At 36.8% G+C, this 22172-nt stretch overlaps 1 protein-coding gene across 3 annotated transcripts in view; it reads right to left on the minus strand.

Moving 5' to 3' along the window:
- tspan12.L (tetraspanin 12 L homeolog) overlaps positions 1-22172 on the minus strand; it is a 73161-nt gene that overhangs the window by 15255 nt on the left and 35734 nt on the right. For all 3 annotated transcript variants that reach the window (XM_018252571.2, XM_041586403.1, XM_018252572.2), the window contains exons 5-6: positions 15247-15321; positions 2219-2326 (exon numbers count right to left, since the gene is read on the minus strand). In XM_018252571.2, coding sequence (XP_018108060.1) covers positions 2219-2326; positions 15247-15321 — 183 coding nt within the window. The remainder of the gene's footprint in view (positions 1-2218; positions 2327-15246; positions 15322-22172) is intronic.

Consider the following 22172-nt stretch of genomic DNA (forward strand, 5'->3'; position numbering starts at 1 on the left):
TTAAATTGGCATGCAGGCTCTGTTTACTAAAACTGATGTAAGGATATACACAAATGTCTCTTTTGACACACAGATCATGTTATTTAATTAAATATGAAAATATTTGATAGAAGGCGGAATAAATGTAGAGTATCGCTGACTGATCAATATACAGCCATGTAGATCAATAGCTAGACAGACAAAGAGGTAGACAGACTTCTTAAAATGAAGACAAAACATGAAGACAAAACCTAAACACTAACACATTAATTTGTAATCTTATTCTTATTATGAGACTATAATAAGAGTATATAATAAACTAGAAAATTAGGTCACAATGTTTATGCCTAGCAGCGCTACAATTAGTACCTTAGTGGTTCTTTTGTTTTCATATAATAAAGGCGAGCGCATTAGCCAATATAAAAAAGCAAATAAATACCTTTTCCTAAATTTCTCAAAACCGATGAAAGTTTATTTAATTTGATTGTTGTAGGCCTCAAACAGACCTTTTATTGCAAAGTCAGGAAATGTTTTAATTAACAGGAAATGTGTGAAACAATGGTTAGCTTTAACACCATGACAAGGCTAACAGAATGATAGGCACTGTATAGTTTTTCTTTTCCGGTGTGAAGGCATATATCTGAATTTTGTCATCTTTTCCTTGCGCACTTCCTTGTGAACAATATTCAAAACTATGTATACATATATGATCAGAAGACTTGAATGGTACATAATAATGTTCTTTTTGTTCTTGATACACTTGGATGAAGCACTCAGGGATAGATTTATTAAAATTCAAATTGGGAATTCTCATGAATTTCTAGCTGCTTGAATCAAATCATGGTTATTAAAGGGAATGTCAACCCCAAAATATTTTTGCTAATAAAAAAACATATCTCTAAGCAACTTTGCAATATACATTCATTACAAATTTTCTAGGGTCTTTAAGTTATGTTAAGTAAAGAAGGGGCAGGAAATATCGCATAATACTTTTTTTACCCATCGTTCTTTGCTGACAGGAGAGAGATCTTTAGCTATTGCTGACAGGATGTTTTGGCTTCTGCTTCTAACAGCAGCAGTTTCAGCTCAGAGGTGTATTATTGGCAGCGAGCATCACAGTCCAAGGATTTGTTAGCCTCTACACTTTTTTGGTTTCATTGTGATTGGCTACATTAAACTGTGCATTTCTATGAAGCAAAGAGATTGACTGGGATGATTTCTTGTTCATATGATTCTATTGGCAGAAGGGTTTATATGATGCATACATGTTTGATTGTTGTTGCTCTGGTAATGTTGTTGGATGGTATAATCATCAGTCAATAAAGTTTATGAGTTTTGAAGATTCATTTCTGGCCATAAATGTCACAGTAAAAATTGCCATAATAACCGCCATAAAACAAAACTATTTTATAGCATAAATATTCACAAAAACGTAATTTGTCGCCAGAAAATTCGCAACACGCTAAAATTACTGCTAACGTAAGCTGGTTCATTAACGTAGTTACCGCAAGTGATTACAATGAATTTTGAGTAAACTTTAGTAAACTTAGTCACTGTGAATATTCTGGCGGAAAAATATCCTCAGCGATAACATGCAGGAACTTAAAGTCAGATTTAACGCACTTTAGTAAACCACTTTAGTAAACGGACCCCTTAGTAAGAATAACTTATGCCCATATGAACTATTATTGATAGTACATATACAATATGAGTTGTGAAGAGCAATCATACAGTGTGCATATTAATTATCCTGCTTGATAGAACATTAGTCTAAAGGATGTTCGTATACAGTGTTACATGAGATATTTGAAGGGGTTGTTCACCTTTGAGTTAACTTTTAGTATGATGTAGAGAATGATATTCTAAGACAATCTGCAATTGGTTTGCATTTTTTATTATTTGTGTTTGCTTTAGTTATTTTTTTATTCAGCAGCTCCCCGGTTTGCAGTTTCAGCAGTCAGGTTGCTATGACCCTATCATCCATGCATTGATTCGAAAATGATACTGGAATATTAATGGAATTTGTAAAAGAGAGCCATTAATAGAAAGATGAGTAATAAAAAGTCGCAATAAAAAAATAATCTGTTGGAACGCCAGGAATTAATAAACTAAATGTGGCCATGTATGTAGTTATATTTGTAATTATGTTTATCTATCTATCTATCTATCTATCTATCTATCTATCTATCTATCTATCTATCTATATATATATATATGTGTGTGTGTGTACTGTACTTACTTCTCTTTGAAAGAAATTCCACGCATTTGTCAGCCACTGGTACCTAGGAAACCCATAGTTTGGCATTTTAGTCTTTAAAGTAACCACGTCTGACCACTGAACTGGAGCCTGAAAAAGTAAAATGTATATTTTAATATATTTCTACATGAATCTTTTAATCTGCCCTTCTTAAAGCATGTACCCATTTGTTGTGACATTCTACATTAAAGTAATAATAATGTTTCAGGAAAAAAAACATTCTTTTATCAATCAGAAGAAGGTTTTAGTGTAAGGACATCTCGTGTAAAACATACAAACATACTGAGAACCTTTGCAGGATTAAATCCTGTAATTAAAAATGGTGGGCATTCTAATATCTCATATTATGTAATGGTTCAGTTACTGTATATCTGTGATTTTAAATTAATAGCAATGACGGCCAGCATTAGTCAAAGACATAGAATACACATCACTGTATCTCGATGTGCAAAAACAAAACAATAACTGAATGTTATTTATAAAGCACATGATGTGTGAAATAACCCCCAAGGTACTGGTATTATAGCTGCAGGAATAAATTAATTTATTTGATGACTGCTTTTTAATTCTGCAAGTTACTGTATAACCTTCAATATTGTTCTCTCCATGTTAGATAATAGATTGTTTTTTTGTCTGGATTCAAAACAGAAACATGCAGTTTAATGAATATTCATAAAGACAAATGAGTCACAAAGGAACTAATTTCACTGTACTTTTCCCTAGCATACAGTCTTCCAGCTCCCACGGCAAAAATTAACTTTCAATATCAAGAGCCCTTTGCATGCCAAAATATATGTTTGCCTGTGGGTTTTTGCCTCCACATGATTGGAAGTATACCAGATCTGCTCATTTGTAAGAAAAAAAAAACATGCTGGCACCATTCACTGAAGGAATAAAATGCAATTAATACATTTAATAGGTAATTTATTTATGCACTGGTATCTTAGCTATAAAGCTGGTCCAATCTGTTGCCAAAGGAAAAAAATAACAGAAAATATATATATATACAGTGTCTTTTCAATACTTTTTAACTTGATTTGTAATGTATGTACCCCCCAAAATCCTTTAAACATGAATACGATGTGCTGGAAGTGGAATTATTTGCTCACAAATGCATACAAACTAACTTAAAGCACAAAAAATAGATACATCTGCAAGTGTGTGCACTAACTTGAAGTTAACTATCCCATCATTCCAGTAGCCAACTATGGATTCTGGGATTTAAAGTACCTCTGATTACCATGGTAATGGTGAAAAGATTCTTTCGAAAGCAGGACACTTCACAATGGAACAGGGTGAGGAGGGATTTGCTTAATTAAGCACACTAAGGGAGGTTGGGAAATGGCTCTTGGTCAGTGATAAGACTATCATGGTTGCCATTCGGTCTGTGGAATCAGGTACATCTGTACACTTATATTGGAAGTTCAGATAGTGTTTATGAACCTTTTTTACCCAACTTCACGAGCTTGTACCAAAAGGGGTTAATATCTATTTCCATTAATGGGCAGGCAGAGAATAATTTAGCTTAGCCTGTTTACTTAACATAGTTGATATATTGCAGCAGTTGCAATGGCAGCAAAGGAAACACCACATCTAACACAGGCCTTTGGGTATATTAGTGGCTGTGCACATTTTTTTATTATGATGAAATCAATCATTTTAGAAAACTAAAATTTTTAACATTAAAAAATGTGCATTACCACATTTTCAAAAACGCTGGATTATAAGAGCTCGAAACTTTGGAATTAAGGTACAATTCCTTTACATTGGCGAGGAGAAAACATGTTATCTAGAGGAGAAACCAAGTGGATTTTAAACTTGGGTACAACCAAAGTGTTCAATAGGGATGTCGCGGACTGTTCGCCTGCGAACTAATTCGCGCGAACATCGACTGTTCGCGTCCGCCGAATGTTCGCGAACGTCGCGCGACGTTCGCCAATTTGAGTTCGCCTTAGCTGGCGCTTATTTTTGACCTCTCACCCCAGACCAGCAGATACATGGCAGCCAATCAGGAAGCTCTCCCTCCTGGACCACCCCTACACCCCCTGGACCACTCTCCTTCCTGCAGCGTTTTTTCATTCTGCCTGTGTGTGCTTGGAAGAGCTAGTGTAGGGAGAGAGCTGGTTAGTGATTTGAGGAACAGTTGATAGTAACTTTGCTGGCTAGTAATCTACTTGATAACTGCTCTGTATTGTAGGGACAGAACTCTGCAGGGATTTGAGGGACATTTTAGGTTAGGTAGCTTTGCTGGCTAGTAATCTACCTTCTACTGCAGTGCTCTGTATGTAGCTGCTGTGGGCAGCTGTCCTGCTGCTGATCTCTCATCTGCTGACTGCTGCCTGTAACCCAATAGTCCTTGTAAGGACTGCTTTTATTTTCTTTTTTGTTTTTTTACTTTGCTACTATAAGAGCCCAGTGCTATTAGTCTAGCTGTGTTGGGGAGTGGGACTGGTGTGCTGCTCCTCCTAGTAGTTCATCACTACCAGCACCAACCAGAGTCAAAATTGTTACAAAGTATCTTATTTGCACCTGTTAGCTGTTCTGAGCTCTTTGCCAAAAGCTAATTAAGTTAGCTGTTCAGTTCAGAGAAAAGAGGGACTTTCCAGTACAAAAGAGGGACAGGGGGTTGAGTGGTCAAAAGAGGGACAGTTGGGAGGTATGCAAGTGCCACCTAGCTGTGTGAGCTTTTTCACATTCTGTCTAAATAACAATAATAATTCTGTGTCCGTAAACATCACCTGAGTGATACAGCAGCAATAATATATTGTAATATATAATATCCGTATCCACTACTGTATACGTTGCCCTTGCAGGCATTGTTTGCCCAGTCTTTAACCAAGTGCCACCTCGCTGTGTGAGCTTTTTCACATTCCGTGTCCAGAAACATCACCTGAGTGACGTAGTGTGATTTCTGCCCTTTACAGCACAAAACGCAGCGCTGTGTCAACAATGTATTTTTCAGATACATTTTTGCCCTTGATCCCCCTCTGGCATGCCACTGTCCAGGTCGTTGCACCCTTTAAACAACTTTAAAATCATTTTTCTGGCCAGAAATGTCTTTTCTAGCTTTTAAAATTCGCCTTCCAATTGAAGTCTATGGGGTTCGCGACGTTCGCGAACCGTTCGCATTTTTGACGCAAGTTCGCGAATATGTTCGCGAATATTTTTTCCGCCGTTCGCTACATCCCTAGTGTTCAAATGTGAAGATTTTTTGTGATGGTTTTAATTGTTGTATTAAATGAATTGTTTTAATGAGGAGAAATGCAGTTCAAGTGTTGCTGGAATATGATGCATTGATGATGCCAGATGGATACTACTAAGAACAATAAGCAATGCTTGACATGATCCTTGTGAGCAAAGGCAGAGCTGGTAAGTGCTTGAAAGTGTAAGGTGGCATTTTAAGATGTATGTCTGGTTATATTTATTCTTTAACTTCTTACTACAAAAATAAGCAGATGGGGGAGGGGGATCATGACAGATATGTATAGTTTCTATTTAAATTCAAGTGCCCTTTTTAAGACTGTGGAGAGCACTAAGGTGCAGCTGAGCAGTGCAAGTGTTTGATCACCAGGCAGACTTATCTGATTGTGAACATCCAGGTAGGAATTGTAATTCATAAAATGTTAGATTGCAGAATGCTGCCCTTGGAGTACAGAACACTTTCTGTATTTTTGACACAACTATTTGAAATATTTTAGAATATTATATAGCCATATCTATATACATTTTTATGTGTTATGTTTCATGGTTTGAATGAAATCTTTATCTATTAGCAACCATAAGGGAAGAAGACAAACAGAAATTTTCCTGAAAAGGTATGATCTTTAGAGTTTAGTGTTGGTGCTGCTATCAAAGAAAACTGGAATAAATCCTCCAGTTCAGGTACAGTAAATGATGGTGAAAAGAATTAACCAATGAATTCTGCCCAAGTTAGGGATTTTTTAAGAAGTTTTAAGTAGCCCAGCTTTTAAAACATACTGAGAAAAAAGAGAGAAATGTATAACTGCCAGTCAGCAATCTATGGTTTGAATTCAGAACTCATCACCTTGTATGTGGTCCAGTTACATTCTTCAGTCATGTATATAGAAACAACTCTATTCACACAACATTTCTATACAATAAAGTCCCATAAATTCTTCTCACAAGGAAAAACTAAAAGTTTATATTTTTGACTAGTTCTAGATCTTACAAGCAAACTCTAAGTAGAAAATAAATAAATAACTGATTCCAGTACAAATAAAATCTAATAAAATAACTGCCTTTTGCACTAATTCTGCATGTAGAGAGACATGGGGGTATATTTATCAAAGAGTGATGTTAGAGATGTTAGAGAGTGGTGGAAATTCCGCCACTCTCCATCCATTTCTATGGGATTTTTAAAAGAGTATCTATCAATGGGTGAAAGTGAAAGTTCATCCTTTGATAAATTCGCCTTTCAAAATCCCATAGAAATGAATGGAGAGTGGCGGAATTTCACTCTAGTGGACTGTAGCAATCAACACATGGCAGAGGGGATTGGGGCAGGTGGTTTACTAAAGCTAAATGCTATTAAAGACCAAGCAAACCACAGTACATTACTGTAATAACTTCTGTATGAGTTGTATGTAAGTCAGGTGTATGTAACTCAAGGACTCCTTGTATATAAAGTACAACTGCTCTACCATATAATGCTATACCATTTTCTCCTTAAAGTTAATGATGTTCTGTGTATAGCTTATATTCCTCTTGTAGAGGTAATTAACATTACACTTGGAAATATAAAAAATATATCAAATATTTGTTAAATCTTACATTTTGTCCCTAAGTAGAATAAAAATAACTATAAAGTACACAACTGATTTCATGATAATTTATTTAAAGAAAATCTATAACCCTTAACAATGTAGGTCTCTATAAAAATATATTGAATAAAACGGCTCATATGTAAAACCCTACTTCATGTAAATAAGCCATTTTCATAATATACTTTTTTAGTGAAATACTTTTTTAATGAACAGACTTCTGTCTATTGCTCCTACACTTCTTCCTGTTACAATTAGAGTTGCATTATTACTGATCAGGAGATCTCTGAAACAGCACACAGACCATCACAAAATTGTGGCTCAAGGTAAGAGATGTAAGAGACAATATTTACTTAAATATATATTTCAGTTTGGTAAGATTCATTAATATTCCACTTAATATGATATTAACTATGTTAAGTATTTGTTTTGGGGGTGAAGTTTTCTGTAGATTTTTACTATAAGCCCTTACAGATGACCCAAGGGAGCTTACTTTGTATATCTATACTTTACTTTTTGATGCAAGAGTTTATAACAATATTTAATTGTCAGCTAGGCAGTGCAGATCTTCTTCCAGTGGGGATTCTCCTATAATGGTAAACCAATTAAACTACTAACTCAAAGCTTTGCTTAGTCATTCTATACAGCCCTCAATAACAAAATGAATACATAATGGCCAAAGTAAGATGACGATCACAGATCTACTGTTTGGCTGAATGTTTAATTCTAGTTGTCACAGTGCTTACAAAATGTACATTACAAACAATTGGTAAGAATTAAATATGCCTGTAGTCACATTTATTAGAATATTTTAAGAAAGAAGTTGATGTTACAGGGAATCCGTTATTAGTTTGGAAGATTTTGTTTGGAAAGAAGTAAAATACTAAAAATAGATAGCCTTAAAGGGAATGTAAAGGCAAAAAAATAAAATCCCATTTTTACTTTCTTTAATGAAAAAGAAACTTATCTCCGATATGGATTAATTAAAAATTGTGTACCGTTTTTATAATAAGCCTGACTGTATGCAGTGAAATTCCCCCTTCATTTTACTTGCTGTGACTGCTGCAGATAGTTAACTTCAGACGGTCCCTAACTGCTCTGCAGGGAAATAATCATTCTTTGAACAGCAGGGGGCCCCCCAACTTACTTTCCAGAACTCAATCAGCTTTGTTTGTTTCCCTGTAGAGCGGTCGGCAACTGTGTAGAGATTCGTATTGGATTTTATTTTTGCCTTTACATCCCCCTTTAATGTTTCCAACTCCAGTGTCAGTGACAAAGATCATGGAGCCAGATTTATAGAGATAAACTGGGATTCTCATTGAAGGATTTTTTGCTGCTGCCACTGGTTCTGCAGAGTTGGAGAAAGTATGTATTACACAATACAAAAAAACTATAAAATCCACATTAGATTACATGACAACACAGGACCCAGTGCAGTCTATATATTCTGATTATTAATCAGTCTTGCTGTATCGGCTTCTATGGCAGATATTATTTGACTTGTGCTGTTTTAATATAATAAATATAATAATCCCTAAGTTTAGCCTCTCAACTGAAGCCCAGACCACACAGAGCATGAGCATGGCCTTACAAAGATTGTTTAACAGTTACAAGATGATGACCCCCTGTGGCCAACTTTGAAAACATAAATCATTTGTTTTATTAGGCTTCTGATGCAGTAAGTTCATGTTTATGTTTAGTATACAAAATACAGCATCTCTAGCATTATTATATTTTAGACTTTAGTTCCCCTTTAAGAAGACCTATTGCTAACATAGTGTCGTTTTTTAGGACACTTCACTTTTAAAGCATGCAAGATTTAACAAGTGTAAGTACTGATATGCTCTAAAGATACTCGCCATCATTCAAAATAAATTTATAGTTATGTAAACAGAGCTGTACTTGTTATAGAAATGTAGCAGGGGTCGGACTTAGATTTCAAAGGCTTTTTTTTAACTCTGGAAAATGTCTAGACTATAGAATTATAAGAATAAAAAATGTTAGGAATTTAAATCTACAAAATAGTGAGGACTGTAAAAATAGTTTTTTAAACCACTTCAGGGAAAGACAGAATTATGATACTTTTCTATTGCAGATTTTCATTTTAAAAAGAAACTTTAAAGAATGGATGGTAGTGTGCAAATTATTTCACAAGAGGAAACACATTGCATACCACACACATTGGGGTGGAATTTGTTATAGAGAAATCCAGTATTCAGAAAGCTCTGAATTACTGTAGGGCCATCTCACAAAGGGGTATATTTATCATAGACTAAAGTTAGAGATCGACACAGTCCGCTAGATTGAAATCCCGCCATTCTCCTCCTTTCATTTCTATGGGATTTTGAAAGGCGTATTTATCAAAGGATGAACTTTCACTTTCACCCATTGATAAATACTCTTTTAAAAATGCCATAGAAATGAAGGGAGAGTGGCGGAATTTCTCTCTAGAGCACTATGGCGATCTCTAACTTCACTCTTTGATAAATATACTGTACCCCATAGAGCCCATTTTAATAAAATAATTAAAATTTTTAAAAATGATTTCATTTTCTGTAATAAAACCGTAACTTGTAATTGATCCCAACATAGATATAATTAATCCTCATTGGTGGCAAACAATTTAGATTTCAACAGTCACCTATAAGTTAAAAAACAAAAGCAAATATCTGATTGGCTTCTGTGGGCAACATCTCCAGTGATGTTTTTCTCCACTGTTTTATACAGCAAGGCAAATAGGCCCCTCTACATTTGGCAGATCTCATGAACCAACACAGCTTCAAACTTCATACACATCCAATTCCCAAAGGTACAAAAAGAAGAGGGGACCGATAGAGGAACAATGGCAAGGAGTTAAATACAACAGAAAAGATTATTAAAAAATGCAACCAATAAAGTATTCAATCTTTCCAATAGGTCTTTAACAGATGTGAGAAAAAAAGTATTAAACAGCTTAAATTCACTCTACATAGTGGTCCCAATGAGTTTGAAATCTATAGAAAGATCTGAGAACTGCAGAGGTTTTCAACATTTTAAATACTTTTACACTCAATGCCGGTTTGAAATTCTCTGTGTGAAAATCCCATTTGTGTTTTTCCACATTAAAGACATTATTATACTATGCTGGTGCATTCTGTTTTTAGCTGGTATTCATTTAGGATCTACAGGAGGCTCTTGATGAGTTATTAAAGTTTGGCCTGGCTATATTGGCATCTGGTGAGTAGGTGATTCAGCCAAAGTGTTATTACAAGATCACCTATGTACAGTATACACTAATTTTCATTAAGAAGATATGACCACCTGCACTTTTAAGGGGTTAATACTGGCACCCAAGCACTTTAATTATTGCACTAGTGGTTGGTTTTCTGCACTTCCCTACAGGTTTTGTTTGGCTTAACTTCAAATTAAACCTAACAAAAACTGAACTAATCAACTTTCCACCTAAGCCTAGTCCTACTCCCCCCTTTGCCATCTCTATTGATCCTGTCAACTCAGCACACTGTGTGGGGTAATCATTGACTCCTCTCTCTCCTTTACTGACCATATTAACAACATTGACAAAATCTGTCAATATTTCTTACACAATATTACCAAAATATGTCCATTTCTTTCACAAGTAATATCTAAGACACTCATGCATGCTCTCATCCTATCCAAACTAGACTACTGTAACTTGCTACTAACTAGCCTCCCATCTCTCCCACAACAATCTGTATTAAATGCTGCTGCCAGAATTCTCCTAATCTCATCCTAGAGGGTGCAGGACCCTCCTTCTTATAAGCTTTAAAGCCCTTAATACCTCTGCACCTCACTAGCTTCTCTTTCTAGCGACATTTCACTAGAAATTGCATCCGCAGGGACATCGGCAATTTACTTACAGGTGTAGGCGACAATTCACTAGCGTATGGGACCATCACTAGCGTGCGTTTGCACCTGATGACTTTTATCTTTAGCGAACAGATGTACAGTAACTACGCAAATTCACTAAGATGCAAATTTTACTGAACGTTACCTCTTTCTTCAGAGTTTCCTTCGCAACCTCAGTCCAGGCAACTGAATGAAGCTACATCTTTCTCAATCTTACGTCACTTACATCATATCCTGTCTGCCGGAAATGCATTAAAGGACCAGTAACATTAAAAATTTTTTTTTCAAAATTCATTAGTATAGAACGAAAAAATACACATCAAGGCAAATTAAACTTTTAAATTGCAAAGCCTTTATTAAGATATAACTTACCAAAACTCCACTTCCTGTCCTCTTCTAAAACGGCGAAAGGGCGACCATCCATGCAGCGGTGTTCAACTTCTCCTCCCTGGCTATTCAAGTGACAGTATGTGAAGGAGGCAGAGGTCCACTCTGCAGCGCTTCCCCTATTCCCAGCAGTCGGACTTTGACTCCAGCCTTTCCTCGTCCGGCAAAAAAGAAGAAGAGGAGGAGGGCAGCCTCTGCCTCTCCAGCGGCAAGTGTTGTCTGCAGGCGCACCGATCTGCTGAAGAATATCCCCAGAACTATAGTGCACAAGCGCATGGACAAACCCCTTGTTCCCGTGATGTTCCCACCTGAGTGTGCCTGGGGCAGGCAGTCCCTGCTGCTGCAGGAGAAGGTGGCGATTTTAGATTCCAGTAGCGCCGAACCACTTGCTATCCATCGATGCGCTACGATTGCGGGCTACGAGCCGGTAGCACTCCCGGCTCAAAGGAGGAGCGGAATGCCACGGTTTGCAGGAGCTGTGTACTTGGCCGTGTGGAAAGCCTTGTGTTTGCGCAGCTCCTCCACGTCGCACTGATCCATGCGCTTGGGGATATTCTTCAGCAGATCGGTGCGCCTGCAGACAACACTTGCCGCTCGAGAGGCAGAGGCTGCCCTCCTCCTCTTCTTCTTCCTCGCCGGACGAGGAAAGGCTGGATTCAAAGTCTGACTGCTGGGAATAGGGGAAGCGCTGCAGAGAGAATAGCCAAGGAGGAGAAGTTGAACACCGCTGCAAGGATGGTCGCCCTTTCGCCGTTTTAGAAGAGGACAGGAAGTGGAGTTTTGGTAAGTTATATCTTAATAAAGGCTTTGCAATTTAAAAGTTTTATTTGCCTTGGTGTTGATTTTTCGTTCTATACTAACGAATTTTGAACAAATTTTTTTTAACGTTACTGGTCCTTTAAAGTTGTAAAACGCTGGCAACTTGTCCTTTATTTTGCAGGCAATCCCGATTAAAAAAAAAGTACAAGCTGCCAGCGTTTTTACAGCTTTAATGCATTTCTGGCAGACAAGATATGATGTAACTGACATAAGACTGAGGAAGATTTAAACTAGCTTCATTTTAGCAGTTCGCCTGGTCTGAGGTGACGAAGGTAACTCTGACGAAAGAGGTAACGTTCAGTAAAATTCGCATGTTAATGAATTTGGGGAGCGATGCCCGTTCGCTAGAGCAAAATGTCGCCTGGCGATAGGGTGTGCTAGCGACTGTCCAGTTTGCTAGCGAATTATCGCCTGCACCTGTTAGTAAATTGGTGATGTCCCTGTGGATGGTACTTCTGGTGAAATGTCACTAGCGTTAGCCACTTCGCCCTTTAGTGAATCTGCCCCTTAGTGACTTCCTCTTGGAGCACGCGCACTCACAACACCTGAACTAAGAACTGGCACTTATATGGCAGTGGCAATCACTGTAACTTACAGCACATGATATCCGATTTGTGTCTCTGTAAGTTTCCCAAACAATTACATTGTAAGCTCAATGGGACAGGGGTCTTTATATAAATAAAAATATACATACACACAAAGAACGTGTGCTCATACAGAAGTGTGTACAGACCACAAAAAGGAAATGAAGTTACATTACAGAAAATGTATTTTATACATGTGACACTAATATACTTTCATTGGTTTGTTCTTTATATTTATCCACATATGTTGAAGTACTGCCATATAAAGGTTCAAACGACTTGTGTGAAGGGGGGGGTCGTTGTTTCAGATAATGGGCAGGTAAATTTTTTTTCCACTCAAAAGGAAGGTGTACAACGCAAAAAAAAAAGCCTTGCATGTTGCATTGGGATTTGTTTTGATTTACAGTATGCTAGGAAGCAAAATAGAAATACGGTCAATGCAATTACACACTATAATACTTGTCTCTTGCACATATTTGCTGTAAATTATTGTATGCATGTTTGGGGGTGGCACAAGATGGATAGTGAAAGAAATTAGTTTTCAGTTAAAAATGAATGAATATGTGATAGGCTTTTGTCAAATTATAACCAGTATTTTGCTTTCCTTGATCACCTATGCTATGTTATTAAGGATGCACTGAATCCACTATTTTGGATTCGGCCGAACCCCCGAATCCTTAATTTGCATATGCAAGTTAGGGTGGAAAGGGGAAAACATTTTTTACTTCCTTGTTTTGTGACAAAAAGTCACGTGATTTCCCTCCCCGACCCTTAATTTGCATATGCAAATTAGGATTTGGATTCGAATCCGAATCCTGCTGAAAAAGGCCGAATCCCAACTGAATCCTGGATTCGATGCATCCCTATATGTTATATCTTAGGGATAATTTTATATTTTAAGTGCTTTAGACAATTTATTTTACTGTTTTTTACAACTTCTAGTACATCAATGTTCTTGCTATAAATCTAAAAAAACAAGTTAGTCCATTGGGCCTCAAATGACTGTTGAATTAGGAATATGATTGTGATTATTCATGATTTATAACTACCTCAGTAAATCTGACAAGTTTCCAGGAATCTGAAATTTAATAATACATAGTTTAATCATGGAGTTTAATGAATTCAAGTATAATTTGCTAAATACAAAGTATCTGTCAGCTTAGAACTATTATTTATGAGCTACGCACAACAGAATAAAAACATTATTAGCTGTTATCTCCCAATCCATCTAACCCCATTCTCGGAGAAGTGGAATATACCCAAGTGAGTGAGCCAAAACTTTACAAATATTGCTTTTTAATTGAAAATACAAGGGATGGGGGACATGGAAGCACTTCAATGTGAAGTATAGGTAAATTATAATGTAAATGCTATTTATGTATCAAGAATTGCTACATACACACAATGGGGAATGGCTAATGTACATTCCTTGTATTCTGGTGAAGCTATCAGGATCAGTTGCATATTAAAATACAGAAGGCACAGTTGCTGCTGGGGGACACCGGATCCTTGAAGGGCCAAGTGAAAGCTCTGTCTGCTTTGCATTTTCAATATTTTATGTGTATGAAATGAAATATTTTGCTGAAAGGCTGGGGAACTGAGAGTAAAAGAAGTAATGTCTGGTGAAATTTCATGTAAGATATGTATCTATTTCTTACCATTTTTGATTCCTGATTTGTTTTCTAAGCAAATTGGTTCTCCTCACAAAGTGCAAATGATAGCTTTACTTCTTGGAACATGGTTAATATAAATGTTTATAAAATACATTGGCCAAATAAAGTTATTCACTTGAAATAAAAGCATACCGGGTGTTCTTGTGCCAAAAAAATCCATCATATATAAGATATATGCAATATCTTATCCAGAAACCTGACATCCAGAAATTTCTGAAATTTCTGAAATTTTTTTTCATTATTTACTTTTTAAATATTGGGTGCAACATAGTCTTATTAGGTTTATTTCATGTTTAACATTTATTTTACTTTTCAGACTTATGGCATGTGGGGTATACTGACTACTGCTACTATGTTCCACTTTACTACAGAGTTGTTTAAAATGCTCTTGTGCCATAGGCCTTACACTCACAACATATAAGGTGTTTTTCGGCTTCCTTTGTTTTGCTTATTCTACTGCCACATGGTCTTTCCATTGATGCCTGAAGATGAATTTAATTGGCATACTCAATAATAAACTGATAGATGAGTTTACAAATCCACTTATGGAGTCCTTCTGCAAAAAAAGCAAGATTTAAGGACAAACTGGTAAATGCTAATGCAGCAATACCCATCTGAATGTAAACCATGGGGTCACTGCACCAATGAGTCACAGTTTGTGATATAATGAAAATGATGTGTGTCTATGCTGACTGATTTATATGGGAGAGGTAACCAAGAAGATTGCTTCTTCTGCATGCATTTTGAGATAATATTGAAACTGCTGCAAGAAATTGGAAATATTAAGTATAGGGATTAAGAAGCAATGAGAAACAAATTGGGGTGACTGCCTCCAAAGGAGAACTTAATGTTGGACACCATTGATTGAGGAGTTAACTGTCAGCTTGTTTGACACATACCGTAATCTCCTGTTCGTAAGTCCATACTCCGCAAGACAGCTCAATGCAGAAAATTATTAAAAGGCTTCCAAAATACTGCAAGAGAAAAAACAGCATAAAAAACAAATTTATTAATTGTCAGTTCTACATTGGATATGGTTCACAATTCACAAACTGCAGATCCAGTTGCTACTTTCTAAGCATATTTTATTTTGAGATCTGTGTTTCAGTCATGCATTAAAGCTAGTTAAATGCAGTTGGTACATGTTTAAGTATCCTATACTGTAAGTCTGAAATATCATGTATGGTAAAAATACATAAAAGTATCTATCAGCCACTAAATCCTAGGATTCTTTTTCAAAATGGTTCATTAATTCTATGACTGGTTTACTATCTCTCTCTCTGTATATTTTTGTGAATGAATGGTTGGATATTTGTAAATTATGGTCAACAAGGGTCAGTAAATTGCAACAATCTAACCAATTGATACGTTTGGACAATTGGTTGGATTGCAACACTGAAGATGGTCAAGAGCCCATACAAGTGCCATGTTGGGTCATCAATTAGTCCAATTCTACATCAACTGATCAGCCACTACTGGTAGTTTTCACATTTACCAATGATCATTTCAAACAGTTAGAAATTTACCAAAATATCTGAAATATCTGTGTGTGTGGAAGACATTACATATTATTAGGGTTGCACAGAATCCAGGATGAATCCAAGTGCCTGGCCGAACCAAATGCAAAAAAATCACATGGCTTTTCGCCGCAACAAAAAAGCCAACTTTTTTAGCCTCGCACTGCATGCATGGTTCTCTTCCCACCTCATTTCCCTCATTTACATTTGCAAATTATGGTTCAGATACAGTTCTGTATTTGGCCAAATCTTTCACAAAGGATTCAGGATTCAACCAAATCCTAAAAGAGTGGATTAGGTGCATCCCTAGATATTATTATTTTTTTTAAATCTCTTCTTTCATGCAGTATTTTAATGTCTTGCATATTTTCTTAATTTTGAAGATGTTCCAGCTTTGCATGGCTCTGTCTTGGAAGCTAGCAGGACAGATTCTGTAGTATAAAACCAGATTCAATTAAAATCCTATTCCTATTTACTGGATTAACAAAACAGAATGTTGTGAATGAATGTTACCTCACCTCATGAATAATTTTGTGACTAATAAACTATAAATCATTGGAGGAGGAAGACAGAAATATAACTGACACAGGCTTGAGAAAGGGCGTTAGCCCGAAACGTTGCCTAGTTTGTGTCATGATCAGCACCCAGAATCCAGAACCAATGCTAGGCTCCCTGGTCTCGGCCTTTAACAGCCGCCTTTCACCTCGGGAGGAGCCCTCGGCTAATTGGATGCCGCCAGGTCTAATAAAGAGAGGAGCCAAGCAAGAGTTCTGGACGAGCAGAGGGGCACGATTGTTAAACAAAGTTTTTGGGCAGAAGATCACAGTTCAAGGGACAGACGAAAGCGTAGTTAAACAGGCCAGGTCGGTGCGGGCAGAATACAAGCGAAGTCAGACAGGCAAGGGTCAAAACCAGGAGATCAATCAAGAGTTTACAAACAGGCACAGGTCGGATTACAGAGTGTAGATTAGCTGGTTACCAGGCAAGGGTCAGGATCACAGAAGTCGGAGTAGTCAAAACAGGCAGGGGTCATAACAGGAATCAGATATCAGAATTTATCATGAATAGCACCCAGGAACTCTCAAAGATGAACCTAACAATGGGCAATCATAACAGCACCTTTAAATACATTTGAAACTCGCGCTATTGCGCACTGACTTAACACGCCAGCATCAATGCGCACGTAAAAGCCACAAGTGCACGCCGCTTGCGCCCTAAGACAAATCAGCGGCAGAGGAAGCACCATGCAGTGGGCGTCTCCATCGGAGGCACAGCGGAAGTCCCCGCCAGCTCACTGGACCAGGGTGAGTTTTTATTACAGTTTGTTGGCACAATAAATCACTTTTCACAGGATTCTGAGTGCTGCAGTGTGTGTTTCTTGGAGTTATATGTGGGTCCCTGGCAGGGGGACCACCAGCTTGCACCCGACGCTACAACAATTGAGTTATAGTTCAGTATCGCCCGCATTTGATTATACTAGAAGACAGAAATATACTTGTTTCAGTTCTTTGTACTGAGTAGCCCTTTATAAATCCAGTATTTAAATGGTTGTAGGAACTAACTGGTATTTATTTTTTATTGCTTTAGAAAACACTTGTGATGATTGAAACATAAGGGATCCACTAGTTATACAAGGAAATTAACTCTTACCACAACCCACCCCAATATCTTACACTGGCAGATACAGAGAAGCAAATTTGTGCACGTTCTAAATAAAATAAAATTTATACCAATATCAACTTCACTTATGCAATGAGTAATTTTGACATGACTATGACACTGTCTGACTATGCCCATTTATGCCCCAGCCGCTCCTTCATTACTCCAAACCACACTGCATTATATACAAACCACTCTTTCCAAACATGATATACAGTATAAAAACCCCTGGAAAATGTGGGAATGTTGACAGCTTTGCATTTACAAATCTGCCTTTTGAAAGCAAATACTTGACTGGTTGCCATAAGTTATGAGACCTGGAACAAATTTTGTGGATTTTATTACTTTACCTCAAAGGTTTTTTTTAATGAATTTTCTTGATCAGAAAATTCCCATGATTAATAATGCATATATTTGTTTGAATGTTTTTTTTTTGTGGGAACTGCTTTGTAAAGCTAAACAAGCACCATTTTTTCCTGATCATTCATTAATAATTTATAAGCAATTGTGGTCTCTCCTTTTCCCAGAAAACCAAATAGCTATTGTACAAGATTGTGTTTCTACATTTTTATTATTCATAAAATATTTATATTTTTTTTTTTTTTTTTTTTAAACTTGTTTTTATTGCAAGAATAAAACGAAATCACATGATACAATAATATACGTTTCCATAAAGCAAAAATTGTAGTGATTATAATATCAAGTAGAAAACAGTTAAACAATTTTCTCAAACAATCAGCTCAATTATGGTGTATAGCATGGGGGTAGGTCCTATGGGGATCAGTCTAAATAGGAGGTTAGCAATCTGTTAATCCGATGACTCCTGGGAGGTGCAGTATCAGATTTCAATTGTTCTTGTTGTAACGCTATTAGATATTGGGATGATTCCACGACCAAAGGGTTATCTTTCAAAGTTTCCATATCATACCACGAGGTATGTCTAAAAGTATAAATTGTGAGGTGTTTGATTTGTTGGGGAAGGTGTGTTATGTAGGTCGTCCAAGTATTAAAGAATTTCATTGTATCGTGTTCTTTCCTGGTAATGGTTTCTAGCCAGTCCATGTGGAAAATATGGTGTCGTTTTTGTTTTACCAATATCAGTGGGGGAGGTTCAGTGTGTAGCCATTGTTGCAGTATAGTCTTCCTGGCTGCTGCTGCCAGTCGTCCTATTAGGTGTTTGTCTGTTTTCGTAATTTGTGTAAACGAGTTAGTGAATAAAGCCCATTCCACGTGTGGTTGGAGGGGTTGCCCAATCATCTGTGCACCATAAGAAGTAACTTCTGTCCAAAAAGATTGCATTAAAGGACATGACCATAATGTGTGTATTAGGTTTGCTTCGGGAGTGCGGCATTTCAAGCATTCAGTTGAGGAGAGGTTACCCATCTTAAATCTCCTAAGCGGAGTGAGGTATGAATTATGTAGAATCTGCAGAGACATTTCTTGGTATCTACTAGCCGGGAGTAGTGTCATAATTTTAGTATGTTGTTTCAGAATATCTGATTCTGTGACATTAGGAATCTCTGCAATCCAATTAAAATTGGGTTTATCTTCGTTATCTATGTCTATTAACAGTTTGATGGCCTGGTATATGTGCGAAGTAGTGAGTTTTTCGTTTTTGTGTTTCCAGAGTTGGTTCAATATGTTGTGTTTGTCGCTATTTGTTAGGGGTTCTATCGTGGTTTTCGCAAAGTGAATAATTTGTAGAGTTAAGTACAAATGGGTGGCTGTAAACGGAAATTTTTCCTTTAGTTTATCTAAAGAGAATACTGTATATTCGTTGTCTAGTATGTCATGTATGTTATGTAAACCGTTCATACTCCAGTGAGGAAGGATAGGATTTCGTATACCCTGTGGGAAGCTTTTGTTGCCAACCCATGACAAATAGGGGGATGTTTTGTCTTTTCCTGGTTGAGTGCCATGCTTTGTATGTGTCTAGGAATAATGGGTTATTTTTGATGTGCGTTTGAATATTCTGTATAGGTGTGTGCAATAGATAATTTAATGATAGGTTGTCAGTTTGATATTGGTCCAAGGAGAGCGTCGTGTAGACATTTCTGTTAAGAATCCAGTCACCCGCATATCGAAGAAGGGCTGCTTCGTTATAAGCTTTAATGTCTGGGAAATTGAGGCCACCACGATTTTTAGGTTGTTGTAATTTAAAGAGACTGATTCGGGGACGTTTTTTGTCCCATATGAAGGTTCTGAATATTTGGTTTAATCGTTTTTGATCAGTTGGCTTAATGCAGAATGGCAACATCTGTAATGGATATAAGAGTTTGGGGAATAAAATCATTTTAATGAAATGTATTCTGCCCAGGAAGGTCAGGTTAATATGTTTCCATTGCTGTGTCTCCTGTTGTATAGCGTCAATGATTTTTCTTATATTTAAGGGGTAGAAATCTTTGTGATGTGAGGGGATTTGAATTCCTAGATATTTAATATTTTGTGTTGTCTTCTTAAAAGGGAAATGTGAGAGCCAATCTGTCTTATCTGTGTGGTGTAGCTGAAGGGCTTCTGATTTATCTAAATTGATTTGAAATCCAGCTATTTTGCCAAATCTCTGTATAATGCGCAAGAGAACAGGTATTTCTGTTTTAGGTTGATAGATAAAAAGCAGGATATCATCAGCAAAAGCTGTCACTTTAAGATTTGTTTGGCCTATTTGTATCCCTTGCAATTGTTGGCATTTCAGTATGTGTCTTAACAGAGGATCAATCGCTATGTTAAAAAAAAGAGGCGACAAGGGGCAGCCTTGACGAGTACCTCTGCTGATCGCAAATCTGTCGGAGTTAGCGTTGTTTACTGTCAGAAATGTAGTGGGTGAAGAGTATAATGTTTTATATAGATTGAAGGTTTGAATGCCAAAATGTTGGAATTTAAGTAGGCGGCGTAGATGTGCGTGAGATATCCTATCAAAAGCTTTGTCCGCATCCAGGTTTATTAACATGCCGTGTTTTCTTTTTTCCAGGTTACTGTGATAGACTGCCGTTATTATCTTCCTGAGTGCCTGGACTGGGTGACGGTGTTTGAGAAATCCTACTTGGTGTTCGGTAAGTATTGAGGGTAGTATTTGTTGCAATCTATCTGCCATTATTTTAGTCAGTATTTTGAGGTCTTGATTAAGTAATGATATTGGACGATATGAAGTCGGGTTTGTTAAATCCCTTCCTTCTTTGGGAATCAGTATTATTCTAGCTACGTTGGCTTCATGCCATAGGGGTGTGCCTTGTAAAGTGTCATTATATAGTTTAGATAGAAGGGGTGTTAGGTCTGGTGATAGGTGTTTATAGAATTCCGCTGAAAGGCCATCAGGTCCCGGTGTTTTCCCATTTTTTAATTGTTTGATAGTATGTATGGGATCCATTATTTGGAAACCTGTTATCCTGAAAGCTCTGAATTATGGAAAGGCCTTCTCCCATAGACTCCATTTTATCCAAATAATCCAAATTTTTAAAAATGATTTTCTTTTTCTCTGTAATAATAAAACAGTACCTTGTACTTGATCCAAAACAAGATATAATGAATCCTTATTAGAGGCAAAACCAGCATATTGGGTTTATTTCATGTTTACATGATTTTTTAGTAGACAAGGTATGGACATCCAAATTATGGAAAGATCCTTTATCCAGAAAGCCCCAGGTCCGAGCCTTCTGGATAACAGGTCCCATACCTGTATTCATATTTTTAACATTTCTGTTATTCTGGTGAATACAATAATGGTTTTTAAAAGGATATAGTTTCCTTTTAAATGCCATCAGACTAGATATGGCTGGACATTGTGGTCCCACTGATTTAGCTATCTATTCTAGATTCAAATACATAAAACAACGTAACAAACAAGCAATTAATTCACAATTCTAGCAACTCTACCAAAAAATACTGTAACTCATAATTGTTAATAAAGCTTCTGCACTTTTAACTCTAAAGGTCAAATTATTAGGATTCAAGACCACTTTTTTCTGTGATTTGAGAAAATTGCAAAAAATCTTAAAAGGTCTGAATCTGAGTTTCCCATGTTTTATTGATCGAAAAATGCTGGAAAAGTTGAATGAAAACATTCATCAGCTAAAATCTTGAGAGTTTCTATAGAAGTCAAAGATTGGTATGTGTTTAACAACTTCAATGCAATGAATGGAACATTGTGATTTAGATTTTTTGATCGGAATTGGGTTTTCTCCCATTAATTAATTCAACCATGTTTTTACTCCATGCAGTATTTAAATACTGTATCTACTTAGTTTTGAGATCCTGGAAGAAGCCAAAGCCAACAAAAAAGGAACACACTGGGCAATTTACCAATGTGAATGCTAATTAGTGATGCATGTTGTGGGTAGGATGCACACTGTATTGAGGGTGCCAGTTCTAAAGTTTTGAGACTGTTTACTGTGTTCAGCTCAGGCATGAGAACAGGTTTAAAATGTCACCTTATGATATACTTGTTATTGTGATGGAATAAATCCAAAATTCAGCATCTGTGGAATACTGAATACCAAAAGTAGAACAACAAGATAGAGATAACCCTATGTAAAGCAGGAATTATATGTGGCAATCTTGCTTTAACAGATGGACAGCAAAGCATCGGAAACAAACCAGCATTCCCAAAGAAGAATAAACAGTAAATCCCTGCACCTTAAAAGCAGCAATAAATA

This window comes from Xenopus laevis, chromosome 3L, assembly GCF_017654675.1.
Source record: "Xenopus laevis strain J_2021 chromosome 3L, Xenopus_laevis_v10.1, whole genome shotgun sequence".
Classification (NCBI taxonomy): domain Eukaryota; kingdom Metazoa; phylum Chordata; class Amphibia; order Anura; family Pipidae; genus Xenopus; species Xenopus laevis.